This window comes from Rhamphochromis longiceps, linkage group LG7 (assembly GCF_057381845.1).
Source record: "Rhamphochromis longiceps isolate RC_006_pf linkage group LG7, R_longiceps_female_GT1.1, whole genome shotgun sequence".
NCBI lineage: Eukaryota > Metazoa > Chordata > Actinopteri > Cichliformes > Cichlidae > Rhamphochromis > Rhamphochromis longiceps.
In genome coordinates, this window is record NC_140563.1 from 71,710,223 (window position 1) to 71,727,119 (window position 16,897).

At 44.9% G+C, this 16,897-nt stretch overlaps 1 protein-coding gene across 1 annotated transcript; it reads right to left on the bottom strand.

Annotated features, from left to right (window-relative positions):
- Positions 1–1,368: 1,368 nt before the first annotated feature.
- LOC146667000 (rab3 GTPase-activating protein catalytic subunit-like) lies at positions 1,369–15,898 on the bottom strand. The gene is made up of 11 exons (XM_085411009.1): positions 15,860–15,898; positions 15,725–15,792; positions 14,899–14,972; positions 13,252–13,344; positions 12,939–13,111; positions 12,242–12,330; positions 6,946–7,000; positions 6,315–6,643; positions 3,248–3,475; positions 2,410–2,506; positions 1,369–1,784 (listed from the first exon to the last, which is right to left on the bottom strand). The coding sequence occupies exons 1-9, from the start codon at positions 15,896–15,898 to the stop codon at positions 3,412–3,414; spliced, it is 984 nt and encodes a 327-aa protein (XP_085267135.1). The 3' UTR covers positions 1,369–1,784; positions 2,410–2,506; positions 3,248–3,411.
- Between the last annotated feature and the right edge of the window lie 999 nt (positions 15,899–16,897).

A 16,897-nucleotide genomic window follows, 5' to 3' on the forward strand; every position in this document is an offset into this window, starting at 1 on the left:
GGCACAAGGAAAAACTCCCTTTAAACAGGAAGAAGCCTTCAGCAGAGCCAGGCTCAGGGAGGGGCGGGGCCATCTGCAATAACCGAGTACAATAACCTCAGTTTGATCTGAATTAAGAAGCAGAAAGTTAGCGGCCATCCAGGTCTTTGTGTCTTTAAGACATTCCTGCAGTTTAACTCATTGGTGTGTGTTATCTGGCTTCATGGATAGATAGAGCTGGGTGTCATCTGCATAGCAGTGTAAATGTATGCTATGTCTTCTAATGATGCTGCCTAAGGGAAGCATGTATAATGTAAACAGAATTGGTCCTAGCACTGAACCCTGTGGAACTCCATAATAACCTCAGTGTGTGAAGAGGACTCTCCATTTACATGCACAAACTGGAGTCTATTAGATAGATATGATACAAACCTTCACACATTCACGTGTTATCAGCACGGAGCGTCTCTGTCAACCTCTGGAAGTAAAGCTTTTAGTAAGTGTCATAAGATCAAAATACATTTTTTAAAGAAGTGAAACGAGGACATTATTGTTGCTATGTTTTGTATTTTGTAGTCCAGACTTAATCAGAATTAATTTGCATACAACCTGGATATGCACCAAAGCATTTCTGACCTGCTGAAACATTCTGGGATATTACAGAATAAATGAAAACTAGCTTTCTGGTTTAATTAGAGAAAAGGTCTGAGTATCACAGCAGGACGTTAGCTGATTGAGGTTTCTCCAAAGTACTAGAAAACTCTCCTCAGTGATGTCCTTACTAGTGTCTCTCATTGGCTGTCTCTAGACTCAGAACTGGTCTTAGCAGTATACCGTCAACTTAGAGACGATCCAGAAACTAAGACCTGTTATAATTATACGTGAATTCTCATTAGCTAAATTAATGGTTGCACTGCAGGTGTCAGGGAACAACAGCAACACGACTGAAAGATCTTTAGCTTCTTCTAGAAACCAAATCAAATTATGCCCTGCTCCAGATGTGACAGTCTGAAGACGAAATCTAGACTTTTCTGTATCCTGGAATAATTATCAATTTATTGTGTGTAGAATAAAATAAAGAGTGGGTTTTATCTGATTTCTGATCATTACTGGAGAAAACTTGACTGAAAGAAATTCATGTTGGGGAAACTTTCCAGGCTCCTTTCACAGTGAGGGTTGGGTAGCTAGTTAGAGTAAACAAACTAAATCACATTTACCTGCATTTTAACTCCAGGGTCATGTTCTACCCATCATGCCTACGCAGCCCTGAAAATATCACGTGTCCATCTCTGATACTTATAAGAGCTCAAAACTGGCCCAAACCCTGATGGAGTCCAAGGGCCTGCAGTGCAGAACACATCTTGAGCCCAAATCTTGGGGGGCTCAGGATTTGGGCTTTTTCTGCAGCTCATGGGCTGCATTCACTGAACCGACCACAAACTCATCTGTGCACCAAAGTACACAGTGAGACGTCCTTTACCCTCACATCACTGGACACTTCCAGGTTCTGGGTTTCAGTCACTCTATACCAGTGGTGCCCAAATCTTTTTGCATCACAGCTGTGATACAGAACGGCTGTGTGGGCGGAGCCTGTTTCGTTTCAGTGCCGAAAAAAAGGGGTTGTATTTTGATGTAATGACTGTGTCGATGCAATCAGTCATTACATCACTCAGCTCAGGACTGAGCTGTCTAGACGCCAGCGTGTATCATACAGTGCATCCACTTGCAGCCCTCCTCGTTTCCCAGCCGTCGCGCCCCCGTCTGCACATCCCCACACAGTCCTCACGTTTCTGGCAGGAGCCTGTCTGCAGAGAAGTCATTCCTTTGTCACTATCAGTGGCTTCATCCACCTGCAGAGGAAAGCAGCTAGCATGCACCTTATCATTAAGCACTCGATAGGCAACTTTACAGGGGCAGAACACAGACGCAGTTTTAGCAGAGACACTGTTGAGCACGACGGTTTAGAAGTGTGTGTCTGAAAAAGCCCTCTGACTTGTCTTTGTGCTCTGGATATTTGGCGTCTTAGCTTGTTAAGCTTTAAACTGTCACAAACTTGCACTTTAAGACAGACACGCTGCGGCCTCTCCTCATCACCCACCGCTGCGCAGGTATGCTTCATCTTATCTTCTTTGGTTTGGAAACATATTTGGTGATGCTTCATCCTATGCTTTGTGTTTGTGTGCGAGCCCCGTCAAAAGCCTGTGCATTATGCTGGCAGCGTCCAAGATTTCTACTTTTTTATTCATGCAGCTTCTGGTTTTTTTCTCCATTAACATCTCGGGTTGCATTTCATTTTCTTAGTACTTATTTTAATATCTTTAGTTTTTTGTATTTCGGTCTTACTGTAATTTACCTGCTGTGGGCTTAGAGTTATTTTCCCTGATTTTATTTCATATAAACGTGTTTTTCAACCAAACGGTGAGGACTTACCTTCTTCCTTCAACTTCAGAATAGTTGCATGAAGTATACAGGGCAGGAGGTGACGGGCCAGGTCTGCAGGTTTCTGCATCGCCATGTAGTGCAGAACCTAAAGACAAACCCCCAAAAAGTTTAGTTTGCCTGGCTTCTGTTTTCCTTTTGCTCTTTCAGATCAACAGAATATTTTTGCACAGCCAACAGGCTGCCTCTGAAGAAGACTCCAGATAAACGGTGACCTTTCTCTATGATGGTTATTCACAGAGGGACCAGTTATACCCAGATCTTTAAATCTGTCATAAGACTATCAGTGAGCATTATTTTTAACTTTCTCTTTTTGGATAAACAATGTCTTTAAAAGACAGGCAACATTTTCAGTGATGGTGCAAACTGGAGCGCCGAGCTCTGCTTTCATATGTGCAGGAAGAACATGCAAACGCTTGGCAGGGACCTGCCCGGGTCCAAATCCAGGACCCTCTTTGGGTGAGGAAACAACCCCAGTTACTGTTTGTCCCTTTCCCATAAAGCCGACCGGATCATTAATAGAAGCTGGTTTAAAGTTGTTCTTCATTTAACACCATCACACCACAGAAAGCTGCTGTGTGTCAGTTAAACATCGTGTGTGACAGCATCAGATCCTTTTTCATCAACATGTGAAAATGCTTCAACATGTCTGTGAGCACAGATCTGTGTTAAACTGACTTCTCCAACATACATGAGCCAAAACGGTCCCATGGCAGAAGCTGATCCTGAAAATCAGCAGAAACATTCATGAAAACACTTTGTGATCCACTTAGTAAACACGTTTGGCTTAAAAACACGCATGCGGCAAAACGAACGACCTGCTTCAGACCTTCTCGGCCTCCTTGGTGTCATCAAAAAGTCTTTTTTGGCGTCGTGCAGGTGTGACCCTGGCAGTCTCCCAAGCCTCCACCCACATGTTGCCTGGGATCTTCATCCTGGGACTGAGTGTCCCCGTCACCATCGTGTTGCCCTTCTCATCGACCACTTCCTCTTCTACGTAATCCCGAGGTGAATACCAGCGCACAAAATCCTCCAGGACACAGCCGGGGTTGGCTGCCTGTGGACAGAGACACAAACTCGTACTTTAAATGAAGTAATGTGTAAATATATTCACTGACACCTCATACTGGCACTGACGACTCGAGCAGGGCCCACTCACGACACCACTGCATTCATGGACCCAAGCACACCAGGCTGTCACTGAACATAAAATGTCATTTAGGCATCAAAACGATTTCCTTCTGTTCAGGACTGGAAGTAAATACGTGTGATCTGGCAACAAAAATGTTTTACTTTTTTGTGTAAGAGTAAATCTGAAAATCTATGAATAACAAATCAATTGTATTTTAGTATTAAAACCAGTTCAGACTGAATAAAGAGCTCGTCCACACTGGATCAGAAACATAGAGACATGGTGGGAATAACCAACACTGTAGATTCAGGGCAGCTGCAGCATGACTTACACTGTGTGCTGGTCATTATCACTGCATTACTGCCTCAGGTCTGCAGGTCTCTGCAAAGACAAGGTTCAAATAACCTCTGAAGATGATTTATAAAACTGCAATGAGCTGTTTGAAAACTGACGACCACGTGATCGTCTGGTGATCAGAGGTTTCTGCACTCACGTAGCTTCTCCCAGCATGACTGCATCCATCATGCCACACGTGTCAGTGACAGAGTCACAGCTTTCCACAGCGTAGGCTGATCAACAGTCCTCTTATTTCACACTAGTTTACTTGTAAAAGCCTACATGACATTTTTTATTAATTCATTAATATCCCATTCATTAACTGCACAGAGAAGACGTCGTTTTCTTTAAGCTAACAGTATTATTAAAGTTCTTCATGACTGGGCCCAGTGTCCTCTTTATGGTCACCCTACCACAGCGGTACTCTCTGTGACTACTGTGTGTGTGTGTGACTGCACAGTTATGTTCACTGCAGGCAGTTCACACACACACACAAAACATCCTGAACAGTAAAACTAGCAGACATGTAGCAACTCGAGGGCACACTGACGCTAATGTGTGTATAAGAATTTCTTTTATTTATGTATTATTCATATTATGTTATTGTATAATGCCTTGGTGCCACTGGATTTTAGCATGTCTCACACTCATGCAGTTACACAGATGGTGGGAGTCTGGTAAGGAAGTTGGGGGGAAGCAGAACTCCACAGGAAGAATCTTTTGTCTCTTCGAGGACTCTGGGAGGCAGCAAGGGAGTGTGGACCTTAAGGTGTGAAACAGCGGTGCACTGCCTTTTGTTCCTGAAGAAGGTTTTTTAACTGAGAGCCACGCTAGGCTCAGGGAGACTCTGCTGACCGTCTGCCCCGCGATCATGCAGGCTCTCCACCAAGCTTGGTTTTCTGTTCTTTGTTTTGATTAAAGAATGTTAGCTACCGCTCGTCTGCAGGCTTTATTTAATGGAAAACTTCCACAACATGTGGCTAATGCTAAAGGCTAACGGGTGGCTGTAGCTCATTAGCAGGTCATCTACTGATCAGAAGGTCGTGGTTCACTCCCTGGTTCCTCCAGTCTGCAGGCCAAGTATCCTTGGTAAATGGCCTGTATTTGTATAGTGCTTTACTAGTCCCTAGGTTTACACAACCAGTCATCCACCCATTCACACACACATTCACACACTGGTGATGGCAGCTACATTGTAACCACAGCCACCCTGGGGCGCACTGACAGAGGCGAGGCTGCCGGACACTGGCGCCACCGGGCCCTCTGACCACCACCAGTAGGCAACGGGTGAAGTGTCTTGCCCAAGGACACAACGACCGAGACTGTCCGAGCCGGGGCTCGAACCGGCAACCTTCCGATTACAAGGCGAACTCCCAACTCTTGAGCCACAATCGCCCCATAGCCAAGATACTAACCCCAAGCTGCTCTCCGATGTGTCCGTCTAAGTGTGGATGTTAGACAGGAAGCACTAAGAAACTTAGGAGACAGCTGACCCAGAGTGTGTCCGACTCACTTTGAAGGACTCCATGTCAGATAGCAGACAGGCACTCTGCATCCGAGCACGCAGGTGGGTACCTTCAGCTGATGTGCCCAGTTTGGTCAGTACCTCTGACTGCTCTGCTAACAGGTCCTCTGTCATTGGAGCAGGTTCCTGAAAATGAAACATGATGCACAGATATCAGACTCAGTCAGCTTCAGCTGAGGTTAATAACATTTCTGTGAACCACTTATATGAGATCTGCTTTCATGGTTTTGTCACACAAAGGTCGCCTCTGTACTGTTACAACCGCTTTCTTTTAGTTCTAATTATTAACTGCACGTCTTTGAACATGGAGCGAGTGGGGTTGGGTTAACTCTGACTCTAAACTGCCCACAGGTGTGAATGAGAGCATAAATCAGAGGTGTCCAACTCCAGGCCTCGAGGGCCGGTGTCCTGCAGGTTTTAGATGTGTCCTTGATCCAACACAGCTGATTTCAATGGCTAAATGACCTCCTCAACGTGTCTTGGGTTAGGGCTATCCTTTGTTGCTAGTTAGCCTGACCTGTATCCCCAATGTTAAGTTTGTACATTGTATGTATGGTCGATTAGGTCATCTCAGTTGCAGGCAACCAACAAATAAAGCTTATCCTTATCGTGGAAGTTCTCCAGAGGCTGAACTAACCATCTGATTCAGGTGTGTTGACACAGGGTGAGATCTGCAGGACGCCGGCCCTCGAGGCCTGGAGTTGCCCACCCCTGGGTTAAATGTTTGTCTGTCTCTCTGTGTTCGCCCTGCGACTGGCGACCTGTCCAGGGTGAACCCCGCCTCTCGCCCTATGGTATGGGATAGGCTCCACCCCATGTGACCCGACTATTATTTTCAACATGCTGTATTTGGAATAAATAACAGCATATGATGTGTTTGCACAGTGAGGCAGTGACTCTGACCTGTGAACATAGAGAGGCTCTGCAGAGTTGAGCAGAGTCATGTTGTTGTAGGGGTGCAGCCTGCCCTCAGCTCTGCCCTCAGCTTGTGTCGCCTCAGTCTCGCCCTGGTCACTCAGGCACTCGAAGAATTCCTCCTCGCTGTCACTCCACGAGTCCCAGGATTTTCCTTGAGACATCTCTCTTGTTGAACTGGAAGCACTGGTTGCACACTCTGGTCCTTGGCGGCTCTTCTGGCAGGCACCTGAGACCCTGTGTTCCTTTTCTTTCCCCTCGGGTACCTTGTGAGATTCATCTCTGGCCTTCTTCCTTTCGATACAACAATTCAGCATCTGTCCAGGAACAAAAACTCTTTTCACACATGGAAACATAACACTGCTACTTGTGTTCAACAGACAACACGACATAAACAGGTGTTTGGGAGTTTGAAGATGCTGTATCACACTGAGCATCAGCTCTCAGAATTCATTTTTCTCTTTATCACCTAAACATCGTTCCAATTATCAAAGTTAACACAACACTTTTGATAAACCACTGGAATTAAAGTTGCAAGTCTACAAATGTGCATGATGTTGTTTTTTGTCTTTTAAATCGTTCGATTAGTCCTTGATCTTTGTGCACTTTGTGTGGCTACCTGGAACTTCTGATGCAAAAGACAACAGCGAAGATCAGGAGCTCCACCTGCCAGCCTGCAGATTAGGAAGCACAGAGATGGATATGAGTGAACACCAGTGTGTTAACAGAGAAACAAATACTGCTTAAACAATTTCAAGCAAAGTTTTAGTTAGAGCACGGCACAAACACTGCAGGGGCTTTTGTGCCTGGTATTATGTACTTGGATTTTTACATTTTGGTCATTTGTCTGTTATTAGAGACGGACGGAGATCCAACATGACTGACAACAAGACCAAAGCCCGATTCTAAAGTGTCGGCTCAGCTGGACAAAGTACAGACATCCAGCATTTGACTTTATTTATATGGCACAGGATAAGAACCACAGAGTGCTTCACAATAATATGAAACAGCACAAATCTAGTTCAAAGCCAGGCTAAATAAATGAGTCTCAAGCTGCTGTTTATAAAAATAAATGCAATCAAGGCAACATAATGATGGAGGCAAAGCACTCCACAGCCTGGGGGCCCCCGCTCTGACAGATCCATCTCCTCTGGTCTCAAAATGTGTTTCTGTCTTCTGTCTGTGTCCAAGTCAACAGTCTAACGAGGTCCCACAAATGTCTGCAAATAGGTTCTGCTCTTCCACGAAGTCCTTTGAGATCCCGACTGAAATCGGCTGGTGCCAATATCTGCTGAGTGTTGGCCACGAATAAAGCAGCAATAACAGAGTTCAACGAGAACAACAACTTTTCATTATCAGTTATTCTTCACTCTCTCCACAGCTGATGGACCAACAGCAGCAGCACACAGAGGACAGTGGTACCAGATACTTTGTATGCCGTCACCATCTGACAGAGGAGCTCCAGGGCTGAAAATATATCCTCAACCTCAGGTTCAACTAACGAACTGACCCAGTCACAGACTTCCAGGGAGGCTTTGGAGTATCATTCCCAAGTTCAAGCACAGCCCCTAGTCCCACTTCATAGAAAGGGAAACCGCTACTGTAGTCTGCTTATCCCGAGGTGGGAAACCAGGACAGTCCAACAACATCCACAGACTCAGTGGGACTCGCACCTCCAGCCCAGGAGTCCTGCCACCAAAGAGTCATGTAACTCGTCACAGACCTCGCCAATTAATATCAAATCAACTATCAGCTGGTTCAGTCCCAACTGATGGTCTCATTATTCAGGTTTCACACAAGAAACGTCTCATGACGGGTAAAAACAACGAGCTCTCTCAAGACTTTTGCAAAACATGCTGGTGGCAGTGGTCACAGTAGAACTACTGAAGGTTCCAGCGCACTTTTGGTAAAGTGGAAAGAATATTATTTCACCATAAATGGGCCACGACCAGGTGCTTCCCACAAGATTTCACACAGACCAGTGAAAAGAATTATCAGAAGAGTCAAGGCCCAGTTATGAAGAGCCACAGAAAGGCCTGGAATCAGCAGGTACGACTGTTTCAAAGAAAACAATATGTGCGCAAGAGCCACAGAAAAAAAGAGAAGCGTGAAGTGTGTTTAAAGTTTGCTGAACAAGTCTGTGAAACGCTGGCAGAATATTATCATCTGCATTCATAAAGTATCCACAGGCGTCTTTGCCTGCTCTCCTGTACACTCATGAGTTCACACCTACCTGCCCCTCTAACACCATCGTTACATTTGCTGATGATGCGACAATCATCAGCGGAGAAGACGGCGAACAGGCAGGAGGTTAAAAACCTGACAGGCTGCTGCAATGAACACAAGCGTCTGCTCAGCGCCATCAAAACTAAGGAGATGTGACCTCAGCAGAGGGAAACACGTTCCTCTCCACATCAAGCAGACTGTGTTCAGCGAGTGTCCTCGTTCCTGGGGACTCACGTAGCTGAGGACCTCTCATGGTCCAAAGTCAAAGACTCCACCTCAGGATGCTGAGGAGGAGGAGGAACCATCTGGAGAAGAAAGTCTTGGTGGCTTTTTTACCACAGCACCATAGTGTGTCCCCACCTACTGCTAACAGCTTGGTATGCTAACTGCTCAGTGGGTCATTGAGACAGCACAGAAGAATAGTGCCTGTCCCTTTCCTTCCCTGGAGGACATGGTCAGCACTCGCTGTCTCAGGAGAGCCAATCAAATCTCATCTCATCCTGGACAGCACCTGTTCAAGAAACAGGACAGCCAGGCTAAGAAAACAGCTTTTCCCCTGGACCATCGATCACTGAACACTAAGCTCAGTGAACGGACCGAGTGAGCCTCCCTCCTACCTGAGACACTCCTGTGTAACATTCAGTATAATGTTCACTAATGCTGCCAAATGTAAGCTTACATCTAATACAAAACACCAGCATAACACGGGACAATTACACCCTCCCTCCATGGCTGCTGCCATCCAACCAGTGCAATACTCCTCTGGTTAAATGGTAAATGGACTGGTTCTTATATAGCGCTTTTCTACTCTTCTGAGCACTAAAAGCACTTTACACAACTTGTGCATTCACCCATTCGCACAAGCACATTTTTCTAGGTGCTTTCTAAGTAACATTCTCTCTCTCACACACACACACACACACACACACACACACTCCGATGAACGCATCGGAGAGCAATTTGGGGTTAGTATCTTGCCCAAGGATATTTGGCATGCAGCCTGGGGGAAGCCAGGAATTGAACCACCAACCTTCCGATCAGTAGACGAACCGCTCTACTGCCTGAGCTGCAGCCACCCTATTTTATTGCTATTTTATTCAGTTTGACGAATGAATGATGAGTGTAAGCAGGTAAGAATGTATGTAAGCTCTGCTCCAGTGTAATGCATAGGTACAACAATACGCTTTAACTTTAATATAGTTTGGTCACTTAATTCAATTCAATAAAACTTTATTGATCCTGAAGGCTGACCCCGATGGAAATTGGGTTAAGGCTGCCGACCTTTGCCAGCGCCATCTTACCCTTCTGACCATACATACATGACACAAACATCACATGGGGAAGACAGGTCAGAGAGGTATAACAATGGAAAATGCACCACATGAGGAAAGATAAGGAGAAAAAAACAACTCCCCCCAGACTGAGCTCCAACAGGGAGATCAGTCTGAGAACAGAAAAAATCACCTCTGCACATGAAACACATGACAAGCAACAGGGATGGGTAAAGGGTGAGAGACAGCCAGTGTAGACAGTACATCCGGGCCTGCGTGCGCTGGTCTCCTTGATCCACCGTCAGCATCGGAGGGGAATAAGCGTCGAAGGCGTTTGGAGGGGGAGGGGGGAGGAGTGTACATCTGCATGTGTATATATGTCTGTGTAAGCGTTTGCGTGTCCAGAGTTCAGCTGAGACAGTGTCCTCCTCCCTGCCAGGCTAAGTAAACAGTCTTCCAGCCAACCCAGGTGGCCTTGCATGGAGTGGGAAGAACAGTCTAAACACAGTCGTTATCAGGGAGTTGTTGTTCGGCTCCAGCCTTGAGCCCACGGCTGGGGCCGAAGGGGTATCCGCATAAGTGATGGAGGTTTTTACTTTAGTGCGAACAGCTCATATGAATTTCAAAGCTGTTCTAACACTCCGACACTGGTCTCTCAATCTCCCGTTGGAGAGCCGTGAGCTTCTCCATGATGTTATCAAACTTGCGCTCCGTGATGTTGTCATTCTTGTGCTCAGAGAGCCGATTCTGAGAACTCAAAGACACGACGTCGTAGTCTCACTCCCAGCGCTTTATTTGTTACGCCATTTTTCTCCACACCAACAACAACCCTTCGCGGGCAACAGTACTCTCGCAGTATAACAGAAAATAACAAGTTAGTAACGACCGCAGTCAGCTTCTCCAAGATGTGATCCAATTTGCACTCAGAAGTCTTATTCTGAGTGTTCACAGCAGCCGTGCGTTCTCCAAGATCTTATCCATGCTGCGTTCAATGAGCCCATTTTGAGAAACTCACGCCTCTCCCCATCGTTTGAATCCCAGCGGGCAGCCTTGTGGGGGTTTGAACAGCCGGTTCCGCTTTCTTAATTCTTCCATAAGTCAGGGCCAAGCCAGCTCCGATCAGCCAGAACCCTGTTACCATGGTTCCGAATAGGTAGATATCTTCAGCACTCAGGCTCACCCGAGCCCAGACTTCTCGTTGAGAAAGGGGTGTCAATTGCATTCAGGGAGCAGTTGATCCAATCCATAATTCCTCTTTTAGGTTTTAGAGAACAGACTGTGAGAGACTGTTCCAGGGAAAAGTAATACAAAAAACACGAGACTAGACAAGGACACAAGAGGCTAAGCAGGGAAGCTAAGGGAGAGGAGAAAAGTGCGACTGCCTTTGTTAAGAGCAAAACTCTTTGAATGCTGTAAACACACCGTGTTTGGGTGGCTGCATCCCAAAAACACCACAGCAACACTGGAGGTGGGAGCATTATGATTTTGATGTTCCCAAAAAAATGTGTGATTGCTTAGAAAACTTATGCATAAAAACCTTATAACAAGCTGCAAAAGGGACTGAGCCATTAAATCTAACTCCAGGAAGGATGAATGGAGACATTGTTGATTAAAATCTGCTGCCATCTACCAGGATGATGAAGATGAAACAAGGATGGATGTTTCAGCAAGACCATGATCACAAACACAGCCAATGGAAACTGTTGGTTTCAGAGGAATCAAGTAAAGCTGCTGGAACGGCCCAGCCAATCACCTGAGCTGAATCTGTGGGAAGGATCCACGGAGCATTCGGGATTTATAGACTGTTTGTGTGGTGAGTGGGTCAAAGTCATGAGCAATGATGGGACTGGTTTCTCCATACAGAAGCTGCCATGAACTGTCATCACCAACATTTGTATAAAGTAATAAATAAATGTCTGTGTGTTTAATGTCCCTGTGTTACCGACATCTGGTGATAATTTCACATCAAAGCACCTTTAGAAATATATTTGCTTAGAGAACTGCTGACGTGTTCAATACTTATTTTACCTGCTATAAAATGAAAATGTTAATATGTGTGACATCTTTAAAATCAAAGCAGCACGAGCCTGTGAGGTACCCACCCACAAATAACATGGTTATTTTCCCACCGGTAACGCAACTCAAGGACAAACTCCTGCCAGAGGTGTCCAACAGCCCGCAGCCCACCGTAGTAATAGTTGAACAGACACACACACAGAGCCAGACGGTAGGTCAGACTGTCACTGGGGGCCGACTTCAGCTGGTGGAAAAGGTTCTACAACGAGGGAAAAGACCATGAAATCAATAAAAATCCTGACAAAGTACTGACAGCACTGAGCCTGTCTTCACTCTGAAACTTATATTGGACCTGACCTGAGTGTAACCTTGAGTGTGCGAGTGGTGAAGAGGCAAACATACATAATCAGAGGTTTTCTCTTGCTCCGATGTCCCACTGGAGTTGGACAGCTGAGTGTTATTCTTACAGTCAGACTTCTCCACAGCAGCATCTGGAAACAGAGACACAAACACAAATAAATAAGTCTGTCATTTAGAAACTCTGTTGTTTTATAGATGTTAGAAGAATTAAACAAGTGCAGCTCACGTAGTCATCACTTCATGATAAAACACAGGATGCTGATCGCTCAGTGGCAAAAGCAGGATGTGACCAGAAGTAGACAATAAAAATAAGAACGCTGCCTGATATCCTGTTTAAGATGACGCTCTTGTGCTTTACTGAGCTGCTGTCAGATGGGATCAATATCTGTGGCCAGCACTCTAAGACATAAATGCAATTACGGCTGTAGTTTTAAGATTCAAGGCTGTCTTAGCTCGAGCTCGAGCTGCTGAGTGTGACGGGCTCAACAGTAACCAGGAAGGAAAAACTGTTTGTGAAAAGAAGCAGAGGAGCCACATCAGTACGAGTCAAACTACCACACGCTCCGAGGTCTCTGCTGCTCTGAATATCACGCTCACCGTCTCCTAACACGGGATCCACACCTCTTCTGTCAGAATCAGTTTCCTCATAAAATGAGCTGAAACCATTAAAACTCAGTCAAGTATTAGTCAACTCCGACTAGTTAATGCCTTTTAAACAGGTTACATGATTAACTCTTACCAGAAGGACAGAATTGAGTATCTCGGTGTTAAGGGGCGACTCATCGATGCGTCGATGGCGGCGAATGTGCTTCCGGGCACTGTGCACCATGTTGGAGACAGACAGTTTGGAAATGGGCACAGTTGCTGCTGGCTCGGTCAGCTTGGACAAAGCAGAGCTGATATCACTGTTTTCTACAGACGACAAACACATCCAAGAGTTTCTGTTCAATTGCTGAGGCCCGGGTCAGCACAGATGCCCAGATCTCCCAGTAAGCTACGCACGTTTCCAGAATGCAGTATGGTCACTCAACAAGTAAAGCCAGGAACCTGACCTTTGCCCTCATCTTCAGCGTATCCTCTTCCAGGAATCTCCTCTGTACACTCAGTCCTACAGCAGAGTTTAAAGAGCTCTGTCACAGCCTCACCTACAGGGAACACAAACAGTTACTGACCTGATATTTTCTTATTCAAACTTTTCATGAAGCACACGCTTCAGCACAGCGAAGCAGGACAACATCTGTGTAACATTTTCTAAATCATGGACGTGGCAACAAAAGAAAAGTCCACTTTACATCACATGTAAAGTGCTTGGGGCTGTCATGAGAGGCGGGGCACACCCTGGACAGGTCGCCAGTCTGTCGCAGGGCAAACAGAGACAGACATTCACAACGTGGGAAATTTAGAGCCCCAATGAACCTGTCCCCACTAACTGCATGTCTTTGGACTGTGGGAGGAAGTAGGAGGCCCACACAGAGAACAATGAGGAAAAAAAGACACTTTATTTGTCCTTTACTATGTTCTTTCTATCGGAAGCTTGATTACATCCGTCTTATCTGCTGCGTATCATTTGATGCATGGGTGCAACGATACACAAAATTCACGGTTCGGTTCGGTTCGATACTTTGGTGTCACGGTTCGATATTTTTTCGATACAAAAAAAATGTTCATGCCTTTTTAATTTGTCATTTATTAAAATTATAAATATATATTTTAACTCAAAAGTACAGTTTTTAAATTTAACCCTAACCCTTGTACGTGTTTTTTATTTTGACAGCGAATGCGCACCTGCGGACCACTTATGTGCAGCCCTGGTTATTTAGCTCGTCATATTGCAGCCACAGAAATTCTTTTGTCCATGAAACCATAAAGCTGCACTTTCTTTTTGCCTTATAGTCTGATTTGTCATAACTTCTCCGTTTTGTGGTAAGCTTTTCTTTGGCTGTCACTTCTTCACCCTGACCTGTCTTATTTGGCTCAGCAGAACTGAAATATATATCTGTCTGTGAAGGTTCTCAGTCATACAGGTCATCGTAGTCAAATATATATATATCCTGCTGCTTTTACACACACACTCACATTAAGCTCAGCGATTCTCTGCGCGATCAACCTCTCACATGTTTAAGCTGCGGGAGATTTCACTTGTCATGTTTGCATAGTAAGCTAACAATTAATAAGACGATGTCAGAGGAATCGTTCGACTACTCCGCCTAGGCTGCACTCTTGAGCCTAGGCGGAGTAGTCGAACGCAGATTCACTGAGCGCTCAACACAGACAGCATCGTCAGAAAGAAAGTTAATAAAATAAATTACAAATTTTGTATTGTTCGATACATATGCGTACCGAACCGAAAGCACTGTATCGAACGGTTCAATATCGATACGAATATCGTTGCACCCCTAATTTGATGCATGAATTTTAGCCTCTTGGCTTAGAAATAGTTTCCTCTGTGCTGTTTGGACAAAAAACAAAGCCATAAAAAGTCTTCACACATCACACAACAATGTGTATGTTTGTAATGGATCCAAGTGTATTAGCAACCAGAAAAATACAACATTAAGGTCAGTGCACTTAATGCACTGACCTTAATGTTGTATGTAGCGGTGTGTTTGAAATCTGTACTGACTAGTAAAACCTCTGTGGTCTGCCCCAAAGCATCATGGTCTCTGTCCCCGAGTGTCCCACTGATCAGCTTAACTTACCCAGTAAACACTGAGGATTTTCAGCCGTCCTGACTCGAACTGACCAGTGAGGAGCTTGAAGAGGGTCGAGGTCACTGTTGGGTGATAAACAGAGTAAACAGTAGAGGAGAGTTTCTGATACACTTTTAGTTAAAGGGTTTTTATAAGTAATGAGTCATGTTTGATTACATGTGACGTAGTCCTTCACCAGTAATCAAGATAATTACACATGTAAGCATTTCCTTATGTCACACTCAGTTTGTCCCTTCATGCTTGTTAGACCTGTGCCAGCTCTGTTTGGGCCTTACAATCAAACCCATGTACGTTTACCCTTTTAATAAACTGCTCCACCCATTTCCTACTTTATGAGTGAAATATGAAGCAATGCAGTGTGTACACGGATGCAACACTCAGTGCTCAGCGCAGCGTTTTGTGTGCTATAGTGCAAGTGAACAGCTCACTCCCATCAAAGCTTTTCCATTGGATCGTTAACACAAACACCAAATGTCAGGAGGACATGCGCCTCAAACTGGAGTTGTCTTTCTAGCCCGGGTACTGTGTTATCCTTGTCTGTATACCGAGCTTCTTATTAATAATCAGCTCTGCACAGGAGCAGAAGCAGAGTCCAGCCTGTTGCTCTTACAGTATAATACTCATAAAGAAAGTACAGTAACCGTGGTTAGTCACTGAGCAGCCCGGTGCGTTTCTCTTGATTTCTTTAGTCAGGGTAAATTCATTCACCTGCACGGGTTAGCTAAACGAACTTTACAAAACAAGTTTCCCCGACAGCCGAGTGCTCACCTAAGGACCTAAGTTACGGATTAGCTTACACACACATTTAACTTACCGAAAATAATACGGTGGGGCCTCAGGTCCTCCTGTCTGGTAGTCCAATTTACTGAAGAACACCTCAGGCTGTCACTTTGAAATAGCCGGTAATGTAAACGCTGGACCTCTCAGCATCTGCCATTCCCGAACAGACACATGCAAGTTTGTCCGTGACTGCAGCCGCGCTGTACATTTATTTCTGTTTCAATATTTTTTTCAGTTTCAATATTTTTTTCGGTTTCATTTCAAGGTGGCATCGTTCTGATCCCATACACACACAAATCCTGATTTACAAGTACAAAATATTTATGACCACAATTTGAGCCCATATACTCTCTCTACCACAGCTGCCTTTGAACTTGCCTGGCCAGGTCTGAGTCCAGCTTTGCTACTCCTGCCAGGTCACATGACACAGGGGTGTGCTCTGATGTCAGCAGGCAGGTCAGTGGAGCCCTCTGGTGGTGGATATATGGCAGTGAAACAGGAGGAGGCCTGAGAACAGACAGCAGGCTTAACTAGCAGGACAAAGTAGCATGTAGTACTTGAAGGAGTCATCACAGCCAATCAGCTCTCAGGAAAATGGAACATCACATAAATATTTCTCTTCTTTGATTTTCATCAATGTATTTCCTTTGATAGATTTTCCGTCAACACTTCTGCTTGATTAGAAGCTCATAGGCAGTTCCTGTCACTCTACAATAAAACAATGTAAAGGCTGCCCTCTCTGCCCTCCCACTAGCTGACACAAGTAAACTGTGCTAAGATGCCCTACATGGACTAAGGTTCTTGGCCACACACATATAGATTTGCTTGGCTGTAGAAATCCATGCCATGAAGCTCCCAGCGCACATTTTTGATGCTTCTGTCTGTGGCAGAGCAGGTTTGGAGCTCTGCAGAGCCTTGGTGACTTTTACTGACTATGCACCCCTACCCATTTATTATGGGTAGGGGTGCATAGTCAACAAAATAGTCAACAAAATATGTAATTTGACATATTTTGTTGTTTTGTGTGTGTGTTTGTCTGTGTGAAGTTTTGATGTGTATGTGAAAAACACAATTTTGAAAACACTGGAAAAAGACCTCAAGACATGTTTTCCTTTACTTTCTATGAAACAAAAATTCCCACCAAGGCTTTTCAGTGTGAAATTTAGTGTATAGAAAATACCTGTGCCAGGTTGTCTCCATCTAGTGG